General features: G+C 40.7%; 1 protein-coding gene across 1 annotated transcript; it reads left to right on the forward strand.

Moving 5' to 3' along the window:
• Positions 1-2,510: 2,510 nt before the first annotated feature.
• On the forward strand, positions 2,511-17,520 carry cap1 (CAP, adenylate cyclase-associated protein 1 (yeast)). Its single transcript, XM_030146984.1, has 13 exons — positions 2,511-2,647; positions 7,357-7,458; positions 8,513-8,613; positions 8,704-8,781; positions 9,892-10,035; positions 10,520-10,605; positions 11,692-11,797; positions 12,202-12,382; positions 13,069-13,250; positions 14,266-14,389; positions 14,493-14,575; positions 15,176-15,319; positions 16,633-17,520. Exons 2-13 carry the CDS (start codon positions 7,359-7,361, stop codon positions 16,714-16,716), a joined length of 1,413 nt encoding a protein of 470 aa, XP_030002844.1. The 5' UTR covers positions 2,511-2,647; positions 7,357-7,358; the 3' UTR covers positions 16,717-17,520.
• Positions 17,521-17,589: the final 69 nt, after the last annotated feature.

Genomic DNA, 17,589 nt, shown 5'->3' on the forward strand with positions numbered 1-17,589 from the left:
ATCCACCATTTTAGTATTTCATCCAAAATATAACTTGTTTGTAAAGATATGATAAATAACTAGAAGCACTCAGAGAGCGCAGACCTCCGCCAAGGCTGATCAGTGCCCCCCCCCGTGGGCCCCCCACCCCCGATCACCACCAAAATTTAATCATTTCTTCCTTATCCCATTTCCAACAAACCCTGAAAATTTCATCAAAATCTGTCCATAACTTTTTGAGTTATGTTGTACACTAACGGACAAACAAACAAACAAACAAACCCTGGCAAAAACATAACCTCCTTGGCAGAGGTAATCAGTCCCTCCAGGATTTTGTGGGATTTTTTTTTGTTTTGTTGTTGTGGCCTAAAATGCCTGATTTTGCGGCAGCTTTTCCAAAAAATTGTGGTGAAAGTTGTGATGATTTGAGGCTTCTTTTATTAAAGTCACAGGAACATGGCTATATGCAAATTACCTAGATCAGTCTTTTTTGAGTTTTTAGCCTTAAGAAGCACCAGGAAGCCATGATTTTAAACAAAACAGGCTTTTTTTCATTCATTTATTTGTTTTGAGCAACCAATAAGAGCGCAACATCACAGAACGCCAGCCAATGAGAGCGCAGCATCACAGAACATCAACCAATGAGAGCGCAGCATCACAGAACGCCAGCCAATCAGAGCGGAGCGTCACAGAACATCAGCCAATGAGAGCGCAGCGTCACAGAACATCAACCAATCGGAGCGCAGCGTCACAGAACACCAGCCAATGAGAGCGCAGCGTCACAGAACGTCAACCAATCGGAGCGCAGCGTCACAGAACGCCAGCCAATGAGAGTGCAGCGTCACAGAACACCAGCCAATCAGAGCGAAGCGTCACAGAACGCCAACCAATCAGAGCGCAGCATCACAGAACGCCAGCCAATGAGAGCGCAGCGTCACAGAACGTCAACCAATCAGAGCGCAGCGTCACAGAACGCCAGCCAATGAGAGCGCAGCGTCACAGAACGCCAGCCAATCAGAGCGGAGCGTCACAGAACGCCAGCCAATGAGAGCGCAGCGTCACAGAACGCCAGCCAATCAGAGCGCAGCGTCACAGAACGCCAACCAATCAGAGCGCAGCGTCACAGAACGCCAGCCAATGAGAGCGCAGCCTCACAGAACGTCAACCAATCAGAGCGCAGAGTCACAGAACGCCAGCCAGTGAGAGCGCAGCGTCACAGAACATCAACCAATCAGAGCGCAGCGTCACAGAATGCCAGCCAATGAGAGCGCAGCGTCACAGAACGCCAGCCAATCAGAGCGGAGCGTCACAGAACGCCAGCCAATGAGAGCGCAGCATTACAGAACGCCAGCCAATGAGAGCGCAGCGTCACAGAACGTCAGCCAATGGGAGCGCAGCGTCACAGAACGCCAACCAATCGGAGCGCAGCGTCACAGAACGCCAGCCAATGAGAGCACAGCGTCACAGAATGCCAACCAATCAGAGTGCAGCGTCACAGAACATCAGCCAATGAGAGCGCAGCGTCACAGAACGCCAGCCAATGACAGCGCAGCGTCACAGAACGTCAGCCAATCAGAGCGGAGCGTCACAGAACGCCAGCCAATGAGAGCGCAGCATCACAGAACGCCAGCCAATGAGAGCGTAGCGTCACAGAACGCCAGCCAATCAGAGCGAAGCGTCACAGAACGTCAACCAATCAGAGCGCAGCGTCACAGAACGCCAGCCAATGAGAACGCAGCGTCACAGAACGCCAGCCAATGAGAGCGCAGCGTCACAGAACGTCAACCAATCAGAGCGCAGCGTCACAGAACGCCAGCCAATGAGAGCGCAGCGTCACAGAACGTCAACCAATCAGAGCGCAGCGTCACAGAACGCCAGCCAATGAGAGTGCAGCATCACAGAACGTCAGCCAATGAGAGCGCAGCGCCACAGAACGCCAACCAATCAGAGCGCAGTGTCACAGAACGCCAGCCAATGAGAGCGCAGCGTCACAGAACGTCAGCCAATGAGAGCGCAGCGTCACAGAACGCCAGCCAATCAGAGCGCAGCGTCACAGAACGTCAGCCAATGAGAGCGCAGCGTCACAGAACGGCAGCCAATGAGAGCGCAGCGTCACAGAACGTCAGCCAATGGGAGTGCAGCGTCACACAGACTGAGAGCCTGATCCTTAGTTTTTCTCTTTCCTGTTGTGCTGTTACAGCGTTATAGAAAACATTTTTGTAATAAATAACTTATATAGAAGTGGTAATACAGGTATTCACACAAAGTTCAGCAAACATGTTCAAGTAAGACTCAACCAAAAAGAACATGCAACACTGATCATGATGCATTTTTGTTTTAAATAAAACCGAGCGGAGTGTTTTTGTTTTTGTTTTGAGGGAAACAAGTGCCCAAATGTCTTATCTCTGGTGCACAGCTAGAGGAAGGAAAACAGTTGTTTCATCCTTTTTCTTCTTCTGCTGCCCTCTGCCTCTCACACTCCTTATATGGGAAAGGAATTAGATTCGCGAACAAGGGCGGAAACGCGGCGCGGTGACAGCTGGGTAAATTCACCGACATACAGGAAGAAAGAGACGAAGCCCAGTCTGCTGGTCCGCAAGCCTGCACACTCCCACGGAGCACTGACGGAGAAATAAAGGACTCAATCACTGCTTGACCAGTTTAGCAGGTAAGAAGCATGGGTTTCCCTCATTATGCAGTTGTGCAGCGTTTAACCGCATCGACGGAGCGTGTAAAACAACGCGGAGAAAAAAAAACACTGCATCGAATCAGTCAGAAATTATTAATTGAAATCGGGGTGGACGTTGCTAACCCACCGGCTAGCCGAAGATGCTACCGTGTTAGCCGCAAAATCTGAGCATGGCTGACTTTTGTTTATCTCCAGCTTTCTTTCTATTTGTGCAGTCTGTTAGAGTAGACACACGCTCGCAGGAAATGTAGGAACTTCATGTTTTTTTCTGCAGACGAGTGCAACATTAGCTAACGCATAGGGAGGGGTGTGAAGGAGGAAAAAAAAAATCAGGAAATGCCGAAACAGACAGCAGACACTCAAAAGCAGGGAGGAGAAACAGACTAAAGTGTGTTACAAAACCATTAAGTCCGACTCTGAGTAATAGTTTTATGATTATCTTCTTCTGTTTGCTAGCTTGTTATGGCTAATTATGCACATATCACATAGGGTCCTCTCTTTTTTTCCCAAGCTAACAGTACAGAAACGTTTACTCTGACAGTTAGACGATTAAACCTAACTGAATTTCCTCTCCAAATCTTTCTGTTTCTCCCAAGTAAAAAAAAAAATAAACCGTGGCGACTCTTTTTTTGTGTTAGAAATTTGCATAAACTCCAACCGCTGCCGGCTGGTGTTGCTAGCTTTAGCTGTGCCGTGTTAGCATCCCCCCCGGCCGTTAGGAGCCCGGCCCCGGTGATCGCATTAACGTCGGCGGCTCTGAGCTTGATTTGTCTGTGTCCAGAGCCCACCGAAGTACAAGAGATGGGTTAGAGTTAAATGCCATTATCGTGGCTTACTTTTCAGTCAGTGGATGGATGGTGTGATTTGTTAAGCCTCATGCAAATAGATGTAAAGATGTACCAAATGTGTCTGACACGGGCCCTAACCTACTTCTGTGCTCTGCAATGTGATGGTGCAGGATGCGGAACATTTCTACCATATGTCCACAAAAGTATGACTACATCATGGAAAAACAAAGAGCAAAGTCTATGTCAAATGTGCATGCAGCCATAGCTCCATTGTCAAGAGATTTGCAGTAAATCAATTGAAATACAAAGGTTTTTTTCTTCAGCACAATATACACACAGTTGTTTTTCTTGTGTGTTTCTTCTTAGTTAAATCTACTCATGTCTTGTGGCATTGATTACCTCATATGCACCCATCACCTATTTGTTTAATTTTAAATAGTCACATGTAATGCCAGCTAAATCCAAATTCCACCCAAAAAACTCAATCCTAATAAGGATGTCTGTGGAGAACCAGTCTACACTGTGTTATCTACGGAAAACATTCTGGAAGGCTTATTTCCCTGGCTTAGTCATAGCTAAATTTGCCCCAAAGTCTCTGGAAAGTTGTTCCTTCTGTCTTGACAGTGGAGTTTCCCCGGTGGTCAGCATTTGGCTAAAACCGTATGTGGTTACTCTCTTACCACACAATAGCACCAGTGCACTTTGAGGAATACTAAACTGACATAAGACGGTTTTCAGAGTCCTGTCCTGTCTTTTTTTCTTTTTTTTTGGTGTACGTTACTCCTTTTGTACACCTTGAATGGCCACTCCCTTCTTCTGTTCCTCATGAGTCACACCTCAGCTGAGACCAGGAAACATAAGAGCTGAACTCTGGTCCCTGCAGGTAGAATATAAATGCTGCTGCAGCTCTGAACATGAAGGCATCTAGGTCAAGGGTAGTAAGGGTCCTGTTATGATCTAATTTAATCTGAAAGCCTCACAGAAAAATGAATTCACAACTTAAACTGAATGAGTAAGGCCCGGAAGAAAAAAAAAGAAGTGGAAGTTTTGTAATAGAGCTGCTATTCTTATAACAGATCATTGTGTGTTTGAGTAAGTTGGCTGGAGCTGTCATGGTAATGATTTGTTGGAGACATTTAATTGTTTTTGTTCATTTTAAGCAGCTAATATAGCTCGGGCTTCCTAATAGACTCTAGTTTCTTGAATGTAGAGATAAATGGTTTGTGGTGTAAATTCTCCACTCATGCTCTTCTAAGGGAGGCACCAGTAGTAAATTAAGAGAATGGTGGTCAAACATCTAACGGTGGAAAACAAGGGAGGCACCAGTAGTAAATTAAGAGAATGGTGGTCAAACATCTAACGGTGGAAAGCAATGTGGAAAGAGTGATGGTAATATGACATTTTTGCTTTTATACAGATGAATGGAAATTATTCAGCTCTAATACTCATGAATAGCAGCAGCTCCAGATAACTTTTTCAGTTTGTGGTGAAGTTTTGTCACTGATACAGTGGCCTGTTTGTGACAAAGCATATGTAACTTGCCTCACCCTGCCTTAAGGTATCTGTAAACTTCTGTCAGTAAGGTGATTAATGTGGGCCATAGGAGGTTTGAGTCAGTATTACCTAATACTGATGTTTAATTAGTTACTAACTTTTATTAGTCGTTAACCTGCTAAGTAGGCTACATCATCTGGTAAATATGTAAGTGTGAAAAATTCCCTTCACTCTTTCCTGAAACCAATAGTGAAGTCAGATTTGCTTGTTTAATCTCAAATGCAACAATGGTAAGATCACACATTGATATAAAGCAGGAAATGCACGCAGATTAGAGATAGAAAACAAAATATTCGACATCTTGCTTAATATAAAAACATCCCTAAAGTGTATATAATTCTCCTTAGTAAGATGATTAGAGTAACGCAGTACGTACAAAAAAACTCGCCTTAAAATCAAGCAATCAGATTAACCACAATTTTGGTGCTATATATACGTTTTTGCCACTTACATTATCTCTTTTCTCTCAGTTAGTATAACGAGTAAAGTATACTTTCGCTCCAGTTCTAACACCCAAACATTTAAAGAAGTTTCTCAGTCACTGGATATCTAAAGATTATGTGCAGCACCTCTGTAGTGAAAGTGAGATGGTAGCGGCAGATTGATCTTGAGGGCCATCTCCTGTGTGGACTCATTAGTGAGAGTGGTCTGAAAGTCTCATTCACCGTCAGACAGGTGTAAGCTCCTCTCAGCCGCACAGAAGGGCACAGCATCAGGTTACTGTTGTCTTATGTAACGTAGCCTGTCTCATTAAGGTGGTGACGTGTGGGTAGTATGTTAAGTGTAAGATTATGCCAGACTTGGATTAAAGTTAGTTAATCATGTACTTGAAGGGATAGATTTAGAGTATCAGCATGCATTGTGGGACAGATTTCCTGTTGTTGGTGTTTATCAGAATGAGAGTCACCTATGGTGTTGTCGCTCTTTAAAAATGCTTCTTTGGCTGGACTTCAGGCACTTCTCTTTAACAGGCAAACTTCTTCTATTGACACAGCAGGGCAAGTCTGCAGCCTGCATGTTTTCATCTGCATACCTTTACTCAGCAAGTCCTGACCTGCTCTTCAATGGTTTTTGTTACTCAACCACTTTTAAGGTGGAATTCGGTGGCTTTTCCCTTAAGGCTTTGTAAATTGAAGATGCTTTTGCAGCTGTAGTTCATGTGTTCACTCCAAATCCATTGTGACTATAGGCTATGCTTGAAGCATTTCCCCTTTTACAGCATGCATCATGGAATGAAAAGTGCACAGAGTAAGAAAGTCCTGTTTTTATTCTAGATTATTACACATTCATGAGGGTTTCATCTTCTGGCTAGGTGGTACAGTCTGTGTTCTCTACAGCATCCCAGAATGTAAAGCACAACTGTCTACAGGTGCAATTTAGTTAAAACTTTAGCATACATTGATAGATGGATTGAAAATGAGTTGGATCATGTTCCTCTTATAGTTCATTTGGGACTACACCAAGGCCACTCGATGTGGTTGTTTTGGGCTGAATTTGAGCTTCTAAGTCAGATAATATACAGGTCCCAGACTGCTTATGTCAAACCGTAGTTTCAGTTTGTCTTCCCCCTTGGTGGGATTAATTTAGGCACGGAGTCAGACATGCATAGGAGTCAAAACTGTTATTTTTCATCCGACTGAACAAGCTAATTGGCTTTGCAAGAATTGCCTTCACCTCTTGTCCCAAGTGTAATTAATTCCCCAATTAGGAACCACCTCTGGTGAATAAGAACAGCTGATTTGCACATCAGTATTCTCCAGACACTTGCCTCAAATGTGAGAAGTATATGAGAATAAAGTAAAACAAGTAGACGTGACATTTATCTTCAGTGTTTATGAATCTCTATTTCACAATTCTTTCATAACTAGTCAAGTAAAAAGTGTCATTTAAAATTTCAGAAAACAATATAAAATGCCATTTCCCTCAGACCAGTGTAATGTAAAATCTTGATTTATTATTTATTCATTAATAATTTCAAAAAGGTTCTATAAAATTACCAGATGTTGTTGTAGAATAAAATGTAAACCTGTGCAGATGTTTTCTAAATTGCACAGCCTTTTTCCCCACCAACTGACACACTAGTTGAACATTTATTTTCTCTTAATTAGTTTCTTTTAGCCGACTACCTGTGGCAGCCCTACTGGGAACGATACCATGGTTGGAAACATCTGTGCATTATAATTAACAACTCTTACAGTACAGCAATCAGTACAATTTATGAATCTTTTAGTGCAATAAGCGATTTAATTGGCCTCTGGCTGCTCTAGATATTCTAAACTGCACTAAGCAGATGTATGTACTTTGCCTTTTATTTACACATTTCATTTGCCTTTTTTGTCCTCACAGGTATGTCGGAGTTGGCGTCTCTCGTGCAGCGGCTGGAGGTGGCTGTGGGCCGCCTGGAGTCCATGTCGGGACCCGGTGCTGCTGGAGGTTCTGCTGGTGGAGGTAAAAGTCAGATATATTGTCAAAGTGTAAGCTTATAGCAGTAGTTGGACAGTATTCTTTAAAAGACTGGACATGCCAGAAAGTTTTATTCCTATTAAATGCTTTGGAACATGTAAGCAGCCATCTGATTCAATTGGTTTATTTTGGACCCATGTAACAATTTAGTCTTAATCTCTACTTTATCTACTGTGAACAATCTATTCAGTCAGAAGCATAACAGAAGAGTTTTTCCAGCTTTATTGAAAAAGTTCAACTGACCAAGGTGACCCACATTCTGTTTTTGGAACAGCCTATGCATTTCTTCTGTCTAGTTAAGCAGCAATCTTGGCAGCAGGGACGTCTCCTGTGACTTGTGTTTAGTTGCATCGACCACAGACCGCTTTTGTTTTGCTGCAGCTATTTTTCTGGCCCTCATGGGAACTTGTTACATCGCCTATGGACATACATGTGCAGAATGGCAATTTCTATTCAAACTACAAAGAAATTATTGAGATAATGTTTACCTGATGATTAAGATACAGTCATTGTCAAAGATTTACTCCTCCCCTGTCAAACTGATTGAACAGGTCAGACTGCTCCGTTTGAGCTGGTTGCATTTTTATTCTATTCTGTAAACACAGCTTATGAACGAAACAGTGTGGAGTATCTGTCTGATAATATGAGTATCAAAGCTGGAGTTTAGACATCAGAGCTGCCACAACTATCATTACAGCTTCCCTTGAACAATGAAAAGAAATCCCATAATCCCTTTTTATAACCTAACCTTCTATCTGGCAGTAAGTGTGACACATTTGCATCTTTTTTACATCAATAAAATTGAATGCATTCTTTTGCAAGCTGTTACAATAAGCTGCCACTATTGCGGCACAAGAATAATTTGCTTTTTGGGCCATTGTTAAGTGATCTGTAAACATTTGAGTAATCAATCACTTTTTCTTGCTCTTTTGACTTTCTTCCCACCTACCGTGTTTTAGAGATATTTGCTGTTGCTTAGCAATGGATGCGAATAGAATAATCCCTCAAACTGAAATGTGCTTTCTCTATTTTCTGGTAGCTCAATCAGAGTACGTCGATGCCTTTGATGAGATTGTAAATGGTTGTGTCAACGTGTACTTGGGTCTCAGCCAGAAGATAGGAGGGGATGTCCAAAAACATGTAGGTAACACTTTTATTTAAAGAAAATGGGAAAGACTGGTTAAATGTGTTACTTTTGTTTAGTCACGTTTGTAATGTTTCATCTTCTAGGCAGAGATGATGAAGCAAGCTTTCTCTGCTGTGAGACAACTCCTCGTAACAGCTTCCTCCTCCCAGAAGCCCGCTGATGTGAGTTTGACGCTCAGTAATTGCACAGTCACTTTATTATCTCAGTCACTAAACACTATATTGACTAAACAACATCATTCATTTGCAATTTGTCTTGATCGCCACCCTTTTACAACCCTCCATACCGTTTACTCCTCTGTACACTTTTACTGGTATATCAGCTGTTAATTCATGCCCCCTGTCATTTCTAATTACTTTATCAGTTGTGTGATTGGTACTTATTTGCATTTTGTCTTTATCTGGAACAATATTTTTTGACACTTTTAACTAAGCAAATAACTTAATCATTAAAATGTGAACAGAAAACACTCACAAAATAAATCTATTGTTAATATAAATATAGATATAAAATGTAAAAAAGTCAGCAAACCCTTTCTGTGTGGAAGAGTGCAAAATATTGTTAAAATTATGCAAAATATTGTATAGAGTAAATTTAACAGTAGAACACAGTAAGAAACATCCTGTTATCACTATACATCATCATATTACACAACTTGGTATAAGAAAACCACTAATTCATATTTGTTTTTATTTGTAGCTTTTTATTTTTATTTTTTTAGCTTTTTAGAGTAGTGGGTAGAACTGCATGAGCAGCCATAGTTGTGGCAGATGTCAGTAAAAAGATAGTCTTTGTCATTTCCCCTTTTAATGATCTCCACCACTGCCATTACAAATCTGCAGAAGAAGACACAACGACTTAAGCCTTCATTCAGCCTCTTTTTTAAAGTTTTGTTGCACACAAGCTACAATATATTCAAGTGTCCTTCCGCCTTATTTGTATAGGCTTTGCAACCATGTATTAACTCTCTGTGGGACGTACCAACTGATTATGCATAAAGTTGAGATCAGAAAGAAGTGATTAATGCCATAATTTTAGTTTTATTTTGGATTGTATCTTTGAATCTTTTATGCTTGTACTCTGAGAGACCTCTGCAGTGGAATTCCTATGAACCTAAACAAGAGTACAAATGGCAAACTTTATCTTTATTGAAAGATGTTGTAGTAGAATAGAAATTTATGAGAACTGTAGAGAACTGGGTCAAAGTAGGGAAAAGACCAAAGTCTCCAGATAAGAGTGTTTTTAAGTTGTGTTGTTTTTTTTCTTCACAGGCAGCTATACCGGCTCTCCTGCAACCAGTCTCCAAAGTGATTGAACAGGTGCAGTCCTTCCGTGAGGCAAATCGCACCTCTCCACTGTTCAACCACCTTTCTGCTGTGAGCGAGAGCGTGCCGGCCCTTGGATGGGTTGCCGTGGTGAGAATCGGGGGTGGGAGTGGTTAACGGGCAGGAAATGAAACCTTTTGGTTTACGTGTTACAGTGAAAGCCTCTGTGTGTGTGCTTTGTGTTTATGTATGTATGCGTGTGTGGGTGGGTAAATGAGTGAATGATATCTGGAAACAAGCCCCTCTTTGATTCTGTCATCACAGTCTCTAGGAGAAGACAGTTTGTTGGCTGCCAACACAGAGCTTCACTGTTACAGTCTGAATGATTAACCATTTGTTTTTTGAGTCTAATAAATAATGCATCTGGTTTTCAAAGAAGTATGAGATGCTTTTCCTCTACTCCTACAATTTTCAGAGATTTGATCATAACCTTAAACTGGATTGTTAAACCAAACATATTTATGTTGCCTTTATACAGAGGCTTCATCTTCTGTAACAGTTGGCAAGAAACAAAATGACTTAATTTCTCAGTTTGCGTTCAAATCTGTGCATGTTGTCTTTAATTTGTGTCCAGGCTCCAAAACCGGGCCCCTTTGTTAAAGAAATGCAGGATGCCGCCACGTTTTACACCAACCGTGTGCTCAAGGACTACAAGGAAAAGTAAGAATCTCATCATATTTTGTTTGTTTATCTTTGACTTTGTCTGCAGCAATAATGCCACTAATTTTAGATGAACTAGTCAAGTGGAACGGGTTCTGTCTCTGCTTTTAAGAGCTTTCACATGCAGCCAACTTCATAGGGCCCATCTGCGTTCCATCTTTTCCTTCCTCTAGGTTGAAGTACAGTTTTACTGAGTCAGCCCTGACACATGCTGGCGGTAGACTTCCTGAAATCAAAGCCTGTGTGTGTTAATGAGGAGACATGACTGGCTGACTTTACCCTGAATAGCATCTACTATCCAATTAAATTCTAACTGTTAAAGGACAGACAATAGCATCAGAATGGTGATTACACATACCACAATTTGGTTGAATAGTTTTTTTGTTTGTTTTTTTTTGTTTGTTTTTTTTTTGTTTAGAATTTTTGACCTCCACTTTATATAATGGACCAAACCTTCCTGTGCAAACAAAGATTTAAATATATTACAGATTGTTAAATGTGTATGTGCACAGATTAAAATCATTGTCCTCAAACATGCTGCATTTATGTTCTAGTGGAAAATGGGGAAATCTGGACTTTTGATAGATTCATGTTAACTTTTAAATAACAGACATTTTTCTATATAGACAGAATAACTCCATCAACTGTTAGTTGGCCCATTGTAGACTCCATACAGTAGTCTGAAAGTGTAAAATTAAGGTTTAAATGCACTTCAAGAGGCAGACTCGATCTGTTGCGGGGAAAACCATAAGTCATGACAAACTGAAGGTAAAGCAGGTTGTAGATTTTTTTTTTTTTTTTTTTTTTCCCCCCTAGGTAATGCATTATGTGATAAATTTGCATCCATTCTGAGACTATTCTCACTGTGTTGTTACTCAGCATAAAGTCAGCTGGTTCAAGTTGATGGCAAACTTATTTATTCAAGTTTATGTCATTTATCTAAAAAATAACCAGTACAACTGATCTTAGCTCAGTAAATGGATGAGTTCTGGTTTATGTTTTATCATAGGGAGGAGAAAAGTAACATGTAGAGAAGAAAATGACTCGAATGAAAAAGACAGTCTTGTACTTGCTTCTTCATCACAGGGACAAGACACATGTGGACTGGGTGAATGCATACCTCTGTATCTGGACTAAGCTGCAAGAATACATCAAGAAATACCACACCACTGGGCTGGCCTGGAGCAAGACTGTGAGTTTTCCCATGTAAACTGAACATAGCTGCATCCTGTAGTATGTGTACTTTCCCTGAACCATCACAATGCTGTTCAGTAAATACGGAGTAGTCAGTGTGAGGATTGGTGGTAACATTGTGCTTTTTGTTTAAATTTGTTTGCATTTTACTAATTACAAAAGAACCCTAGCTTTATGCCTTTAGGTGGATTTTTACCCATTTTTTTTCTTACTATTGTTACTTCATTCCTGTTTCCCTCAACCATGATGTCCAAATTGGTGTGTGGGCTGAATCCTGTTACATCTGTAGTTACCATCCTTCTAATCCTCCACCTTCTGAAATTGAAAAGATACAGCTTGACATTTTTGTTGTGACTCCAGATGACTTCAATTGCAGCTTGTTTAAATTTCTGTTCACCTCAGGGTCCCGTCGCTTCAGCCTCTGCAGCTCCTCCCAGAGCGCCTGCTGGTGGATGTCCACCTCCACCTCCCCCTGGACCTCCTCCTCCCCCAATGGAAGTAAGCGGAGGTGGAGGCAGCGGTGACGCTGGCGACCGCAATGCTTTGTTTGCCTCCATCAACAAAGGATCTGACATCACCAGGGGTAGATGATTGCCTTTATATTATCTATCTAATCCGGTTTTAGTATTGATTTTTGAAGTAGGACCCAAAGTCTCAAATTAGGTTTCTGTACAGGGTGGGGAAGCAAAATTTACAATGAACATTTAGTTGTTTTTTCTCAGCAGCCACTACGTCAATTGTTTTGAAACCAAACGTATATTGATGTCATAATCATACCTAACACTATTATCCATACCTTTTCAAAAACTTTTGCCCATATGAGTAATCAGGAAAGCAAACGTCAAAGAGTGTGTGATTTGCTGAATGCACTCGTCACACCAAAGGAGATTTCAAAAATAGTTGGAGTGTCCATAAAGACTGTTTATAATGGAAAGAAGAGAATGACTATGAGCAAAACTATTACGAGAAAGTCTGGAAGATACTATTAAAGAAGAATGGGAGAAGTTGTCACCTGAATATTTGAGGAACACTTGCACAAGTTTCAGGAAGCGTGTGAAGGCAGTTATTGAGAAAGAAGGAGGACACATAGAATAAAAACATTTTCTATTATGTAAATTTTCTTGGGGCAAATAAATTCTCATGACTTTCAGTAAACTAATTGGTCATACACTGTCTTTCAATCCCTGCCTCAAAATATTGTAAATTTTGCTTCCCCACCCTGTACAAGTTCTTATGAGTAATGCAATTTTGGGTTTTTTTTTCCCTCAGGCCTGAAGCATGTGAGTGACGATCAGAAAACTCACAAAAACCCTGCTTTGAGAGGTCAGAGTGCTCCAGTGCGCACTGGACCAAAGCCTTTCTCTTCCACCCCCACTCGCCCTGCTGCATCAGCCACCCCGACCCGTACGCTGCCACCTGTACTGGAGCTGGACGGCAAGAAGTGGAAAGTGGTAAGCTGTTGGTTTATGATCACTGTGATGATACCAGAGAAACTATAAAATCAAAATATGCAGCTCCTATAGCAGCTGATCCAGAGGGGAAAACTCTTATGAGTTTCTCAATCTTTTGAGATTAGAGGACATATGGGTCCATATAGCATTTGTCTTCCATCACAGTATGGTAAGCTCTGTCAGAAAAAGAGGAAAGCAGATGGGCACCTGTAGCTCCTGTGTTCACACAGCCTTATGATGCTACATTAATATGAATAAAACTGTACCAAAACACAAATTGTGTGAATCTGGCTGAAATCCCATACTATGCAATACACATACAATATCTGTACCAATGATCAACATACTTTGGCATAAACAGTAAAAGTGTCTTTTTGGACATACTGATTAGAATGCAAATACATGTAACTTCCTGAAAGCTTCCTCACCAGCAAATACTGACATATGGGCTCTGTTCAGCTGTCATTGTCCATTGTTAGTACACTTGCATTGCATAATGGGATATTGATGCTGGTGACATGTCCAGAGGTTGCATACTGTAATATTTATCTAGAAATGGTATACAGTTTACATACTATTGGTTTCACGCTATGACCGCAAACAAAACTTGCATAATGTTTTAGCAGACATGGCCTTGGTTTGTTGTTGGCAAGAGTAGTTACACCTCAACATAAAGTAATGTAAGCTGATGGAATTTATTGTTAACTTTGTATGATATTATACTGTGCTGCCATTGTAATGAGTGCAAATGTTCACTGTGAAAAGCATCTATCAATTTCTTGCAAAGGAGCTGGCAAATTAGGTGTTGAATCTTTTCATGTAGCAGACTGAGGTCTGCCAGAATGACTCCTCACACCAGAATGTTTTAAAAAAGTTTTTTTTTTTTTTTTTTTTCTTTTCTCTTACTAAATGACTAACGTTTATGTATCATAGCTGCTTCGCTGTGGTTTTCCACAATTTTCACAGTCTTGTTATTTACTAGTTTGCTGCTCTCTGTTTTCATCGTCCTCTGTAGGAGAATCAAGAGGGAGATCAGAATCTGCTGATCAGCGACACTGAGCTGAAACAGGTCGTCTATGCTTACAAGTGCAACAAGAGCACACTGCAGGTCAAAGGCAAACTGAACTCTATCACTTTAGGTGAGAGTAAATGAAGTACTGGACCTTAAATTCTTTAGACAGATTCATCTAGGGCAAATCATTTTAAAAGCTAATGTAAAAATCTATATTTGTTTTCCCTCAGACAACTGTAAGAAAATGGGTCTGGTGTTCCAAGACGTCGTTGGCATCGTAGAGATCATCAACTGCAGGGATGTCAAGGTCCAGGTATGTACAGTTAACAGTAGCTGTGTTTCCAGAGAATATCAATTGAATTGGAATTGAGCTTTTTATAAGTTGCAAGAGAAAATACAAATTAAATCCATTTCCATAAACTGGAGTAAAATAGACTGCATCATGTTGTGGCATGGTGGTAATTGGTCACATTATACATGAGTAATAAATTCAGTGGACATGAAGACAAAGCGTTGTTTATCCAGGAGAGACCAGAAATCAGTCAGCTGATTCATCACATGAGTTAAATGGTCACTACAGTAGAATTTAAAAAAAAAAAAGAAAAAAAAAGCAAATTGTAGACAGTTCAACATGTGCTTGAATGTTGAGGTTGATTTAAACTTCTTTATCACGTCTTTATCACGCTGGCTCACTTTTAGGCTGCAGTGCAGTGTTGATTAATCTCAGGCTCTCAGTCCGCTCTTCTGTCACTCTTTAGTTGTTTTTGTTTTATGCTTCTGATTATTGACGTATTTTTCATAAAATCTCTGTTTTATGTTCATGTAGTTACACTCTGCAAACTGCTCCAAGTCTGTCAACGGAGCAGTTAAACACTGAATCTCACAGCGTTGTGTCTGAACTCTTTACATCCAGGTCATGGGTAAGGTTCCCACCATTTCCATTAACAAGACGGATGGTTGCCACGTTTACCTGAGCCAGGACTCTCTAAAATGCGAGATCATCAGCGCAAAGAGCTCAGAGATGAACATCCTGGTTCCACAGAGCGATGGAGAGTTTGTGAGTATCCCGTTTGGAGGAAAAACTGTTTGATGGAGTTGTATCCTGGCTCTTTGTTTCTGGTCTGTGTCCCTGTCTAGACTTGGAAAAGAAATGTCATGGCTGATTGGATCACAAGTTAATGGTACAAAATGCATGTAGTGTAGAATGTAAGATAATGTATTCCCATTGAGAACATCAGGAAAATATATCATGAGGGCAGGAAGAGGAGGTTGTTTTTTGATGACTGAATGGTAACGACAGCCTCCACAGGTCACACTTTAACTGGATTTTCCAAGTGGCTTTGTTTCCTGATCTATGATATGACTCCTTGCCTTCATACCAAGTTCTTTGAGCACTTTCTTGCATTGGCTGCAGGGGTTTGAAGTTATTTTTTAATATGCTTCAACCAACTAAGCAACTGATCCAGACATTATGGAAATATGAGTGTTTTAGATTCTTTTACACTTTTTAAGTGTCTGTGGAAATGTGCACCGCTGCTTAAACAACAGATGTATCCACGATTATTAGCGACATAATTGTTAGCTGGTATTTGAACTAGCTAAGTGTCTTTTGCTATTGTTTTTTTTTTTTTATGTTTTTCTCACTCCAACTGGTTGAGACTAATAGTGACCTTTAGGCTGAGTTTTTTTTCTTCTTCCTGTGGTTCCTGTTCCCCATGCCTCCTTTTTGAATGTTGTGAGGTCTTGAACTTAATATGTTGGGTATTGTTACATAATTTTGTTAATGTGGCGCTTTATAGAGGAACTTGACTTGAATCTAGGCAGTAATAAGACCTGGGCACTTTGGAGATACAGTCACGAAAAAAATTATTAGACCATCAAATGTCATCAAAAACAATGGTTACGCAATGAAGTACTAACTCCTGTGTGTATCATGTGACTAAAACAGATAGAAAAGAAAACACGGAATGCCCTAAAAGCACTGTTTTTGACAGTACAATGCCGTTATTATCAAGAAAACATGGAAAATGGATAGACATCAGCTCTGAAATTAAACTCTTATGAGCTATTTTTGTTGTTATCATTACATTTGTCCAAACAAATGTACCGTTAGTTGTACCAGGCATTAAAATGAGCAAGAAATTAAGGAGAGTAAGGATGGTCTAATTTTTTCCGCGACTGTATGTGAACAGCATTGTGTGTCTACTTGTTGTTCATTCTCTAAAATGCATTTTAACACCAACTTTAAACGGTGTCTGTAGCTGCCAACACTGGACATTTGCTCATAATAAAAAAGCATCATTTTATTGGACAAATGCCTTTGTGAAAAAGAATTGACAAGGTGTGAATATGTCCCTTTCCCTCTTTTAGACGGAGCTCCCTGTGCCTGAGCAGTTCAAGACTGTCTGGGACGGCCAGAAGCTTGTTACCACAGCAACAGAGATTGCGGGATAGAGGGGGCAGCGAGTGAAATGGCAGCATCTCCTCAACACCATCCTCCTCCTCGTCCCCTTTTTTTGCAAATGCCTACCTGACTGATCGACCGCCCCACCAGCTAACTCTCACACTGCAGACTGAGATTCGGACCTCATGCGTTTATCTCCTTCCCCTCCTTCCTCATCAGCCAATCACAGCTTAAGCTGTTCCTTCCATAAGCCAATGAGAGGACTGCTCTCTTTATCTGGAGCGATCCTCCAGCCAATCAGGGAGCAGCTTGTCATTTGAATTGGTTTTCCCTGTGACCAGTTAAAAAAAAACATTGAATTTGCCAACAGCTGGGATGCTCTGTATGATATTTTGTATCTATCTGGATAATGCGATGCTAAATTTGACATGTAGAATAGCCAACATGGAGACGGGTTTATCGTCACTTACATGGTTAATGATTCCTCTGTAATGAAAGCACTGCAGCCAGTCAGGCTTCACTATCAGGATGCTTCAGGTGTTGTTCTTTCTCCTGCTCTCACTTAGGAGATTGTTCTTAAGTTGTGGCCTGATAGATTTCTGTTTGATTATGCACTTCACTGTAAATTTTACCGAAGATAATAGTGTCCATATCATCACCACTGACTGTAACGATATTAACTTCCATAGTGGATAATGATGTAATGTCAACACTTGAATAGAAGTAAAACAAGTCGTGTGCAAGACCACTATATTTCACATCATGACACTCATGATCCAGATGATGTTTGGAAAATGATTATGATTCCATGTGTTTTCCCTCAAAAACTTACACATAGGACATTCCTGAGTATTGAAAACATTCCGCAAATGGAGGCGTGTAAGAAAAGTTGCGATAGAAGAGCAAAATGATTTGAATCAACA

The sequence above is a fragment of the Sphaeramia orbicularis genome, chromosome 11, assembly GCF_902148855.1.
Source record: "Sphaeramia orbicularis chromosome 11, fSphaOr1.1, whole genome shotgun sequence".
Classification (NCBI taxonomy): domain Eukaryota; kingdom Metazoa; phylum Chordata; class Actinopteri; order Kurtiformes; family Apogonidae; genus Sphaeramia; species Sphaeramia orbicularis.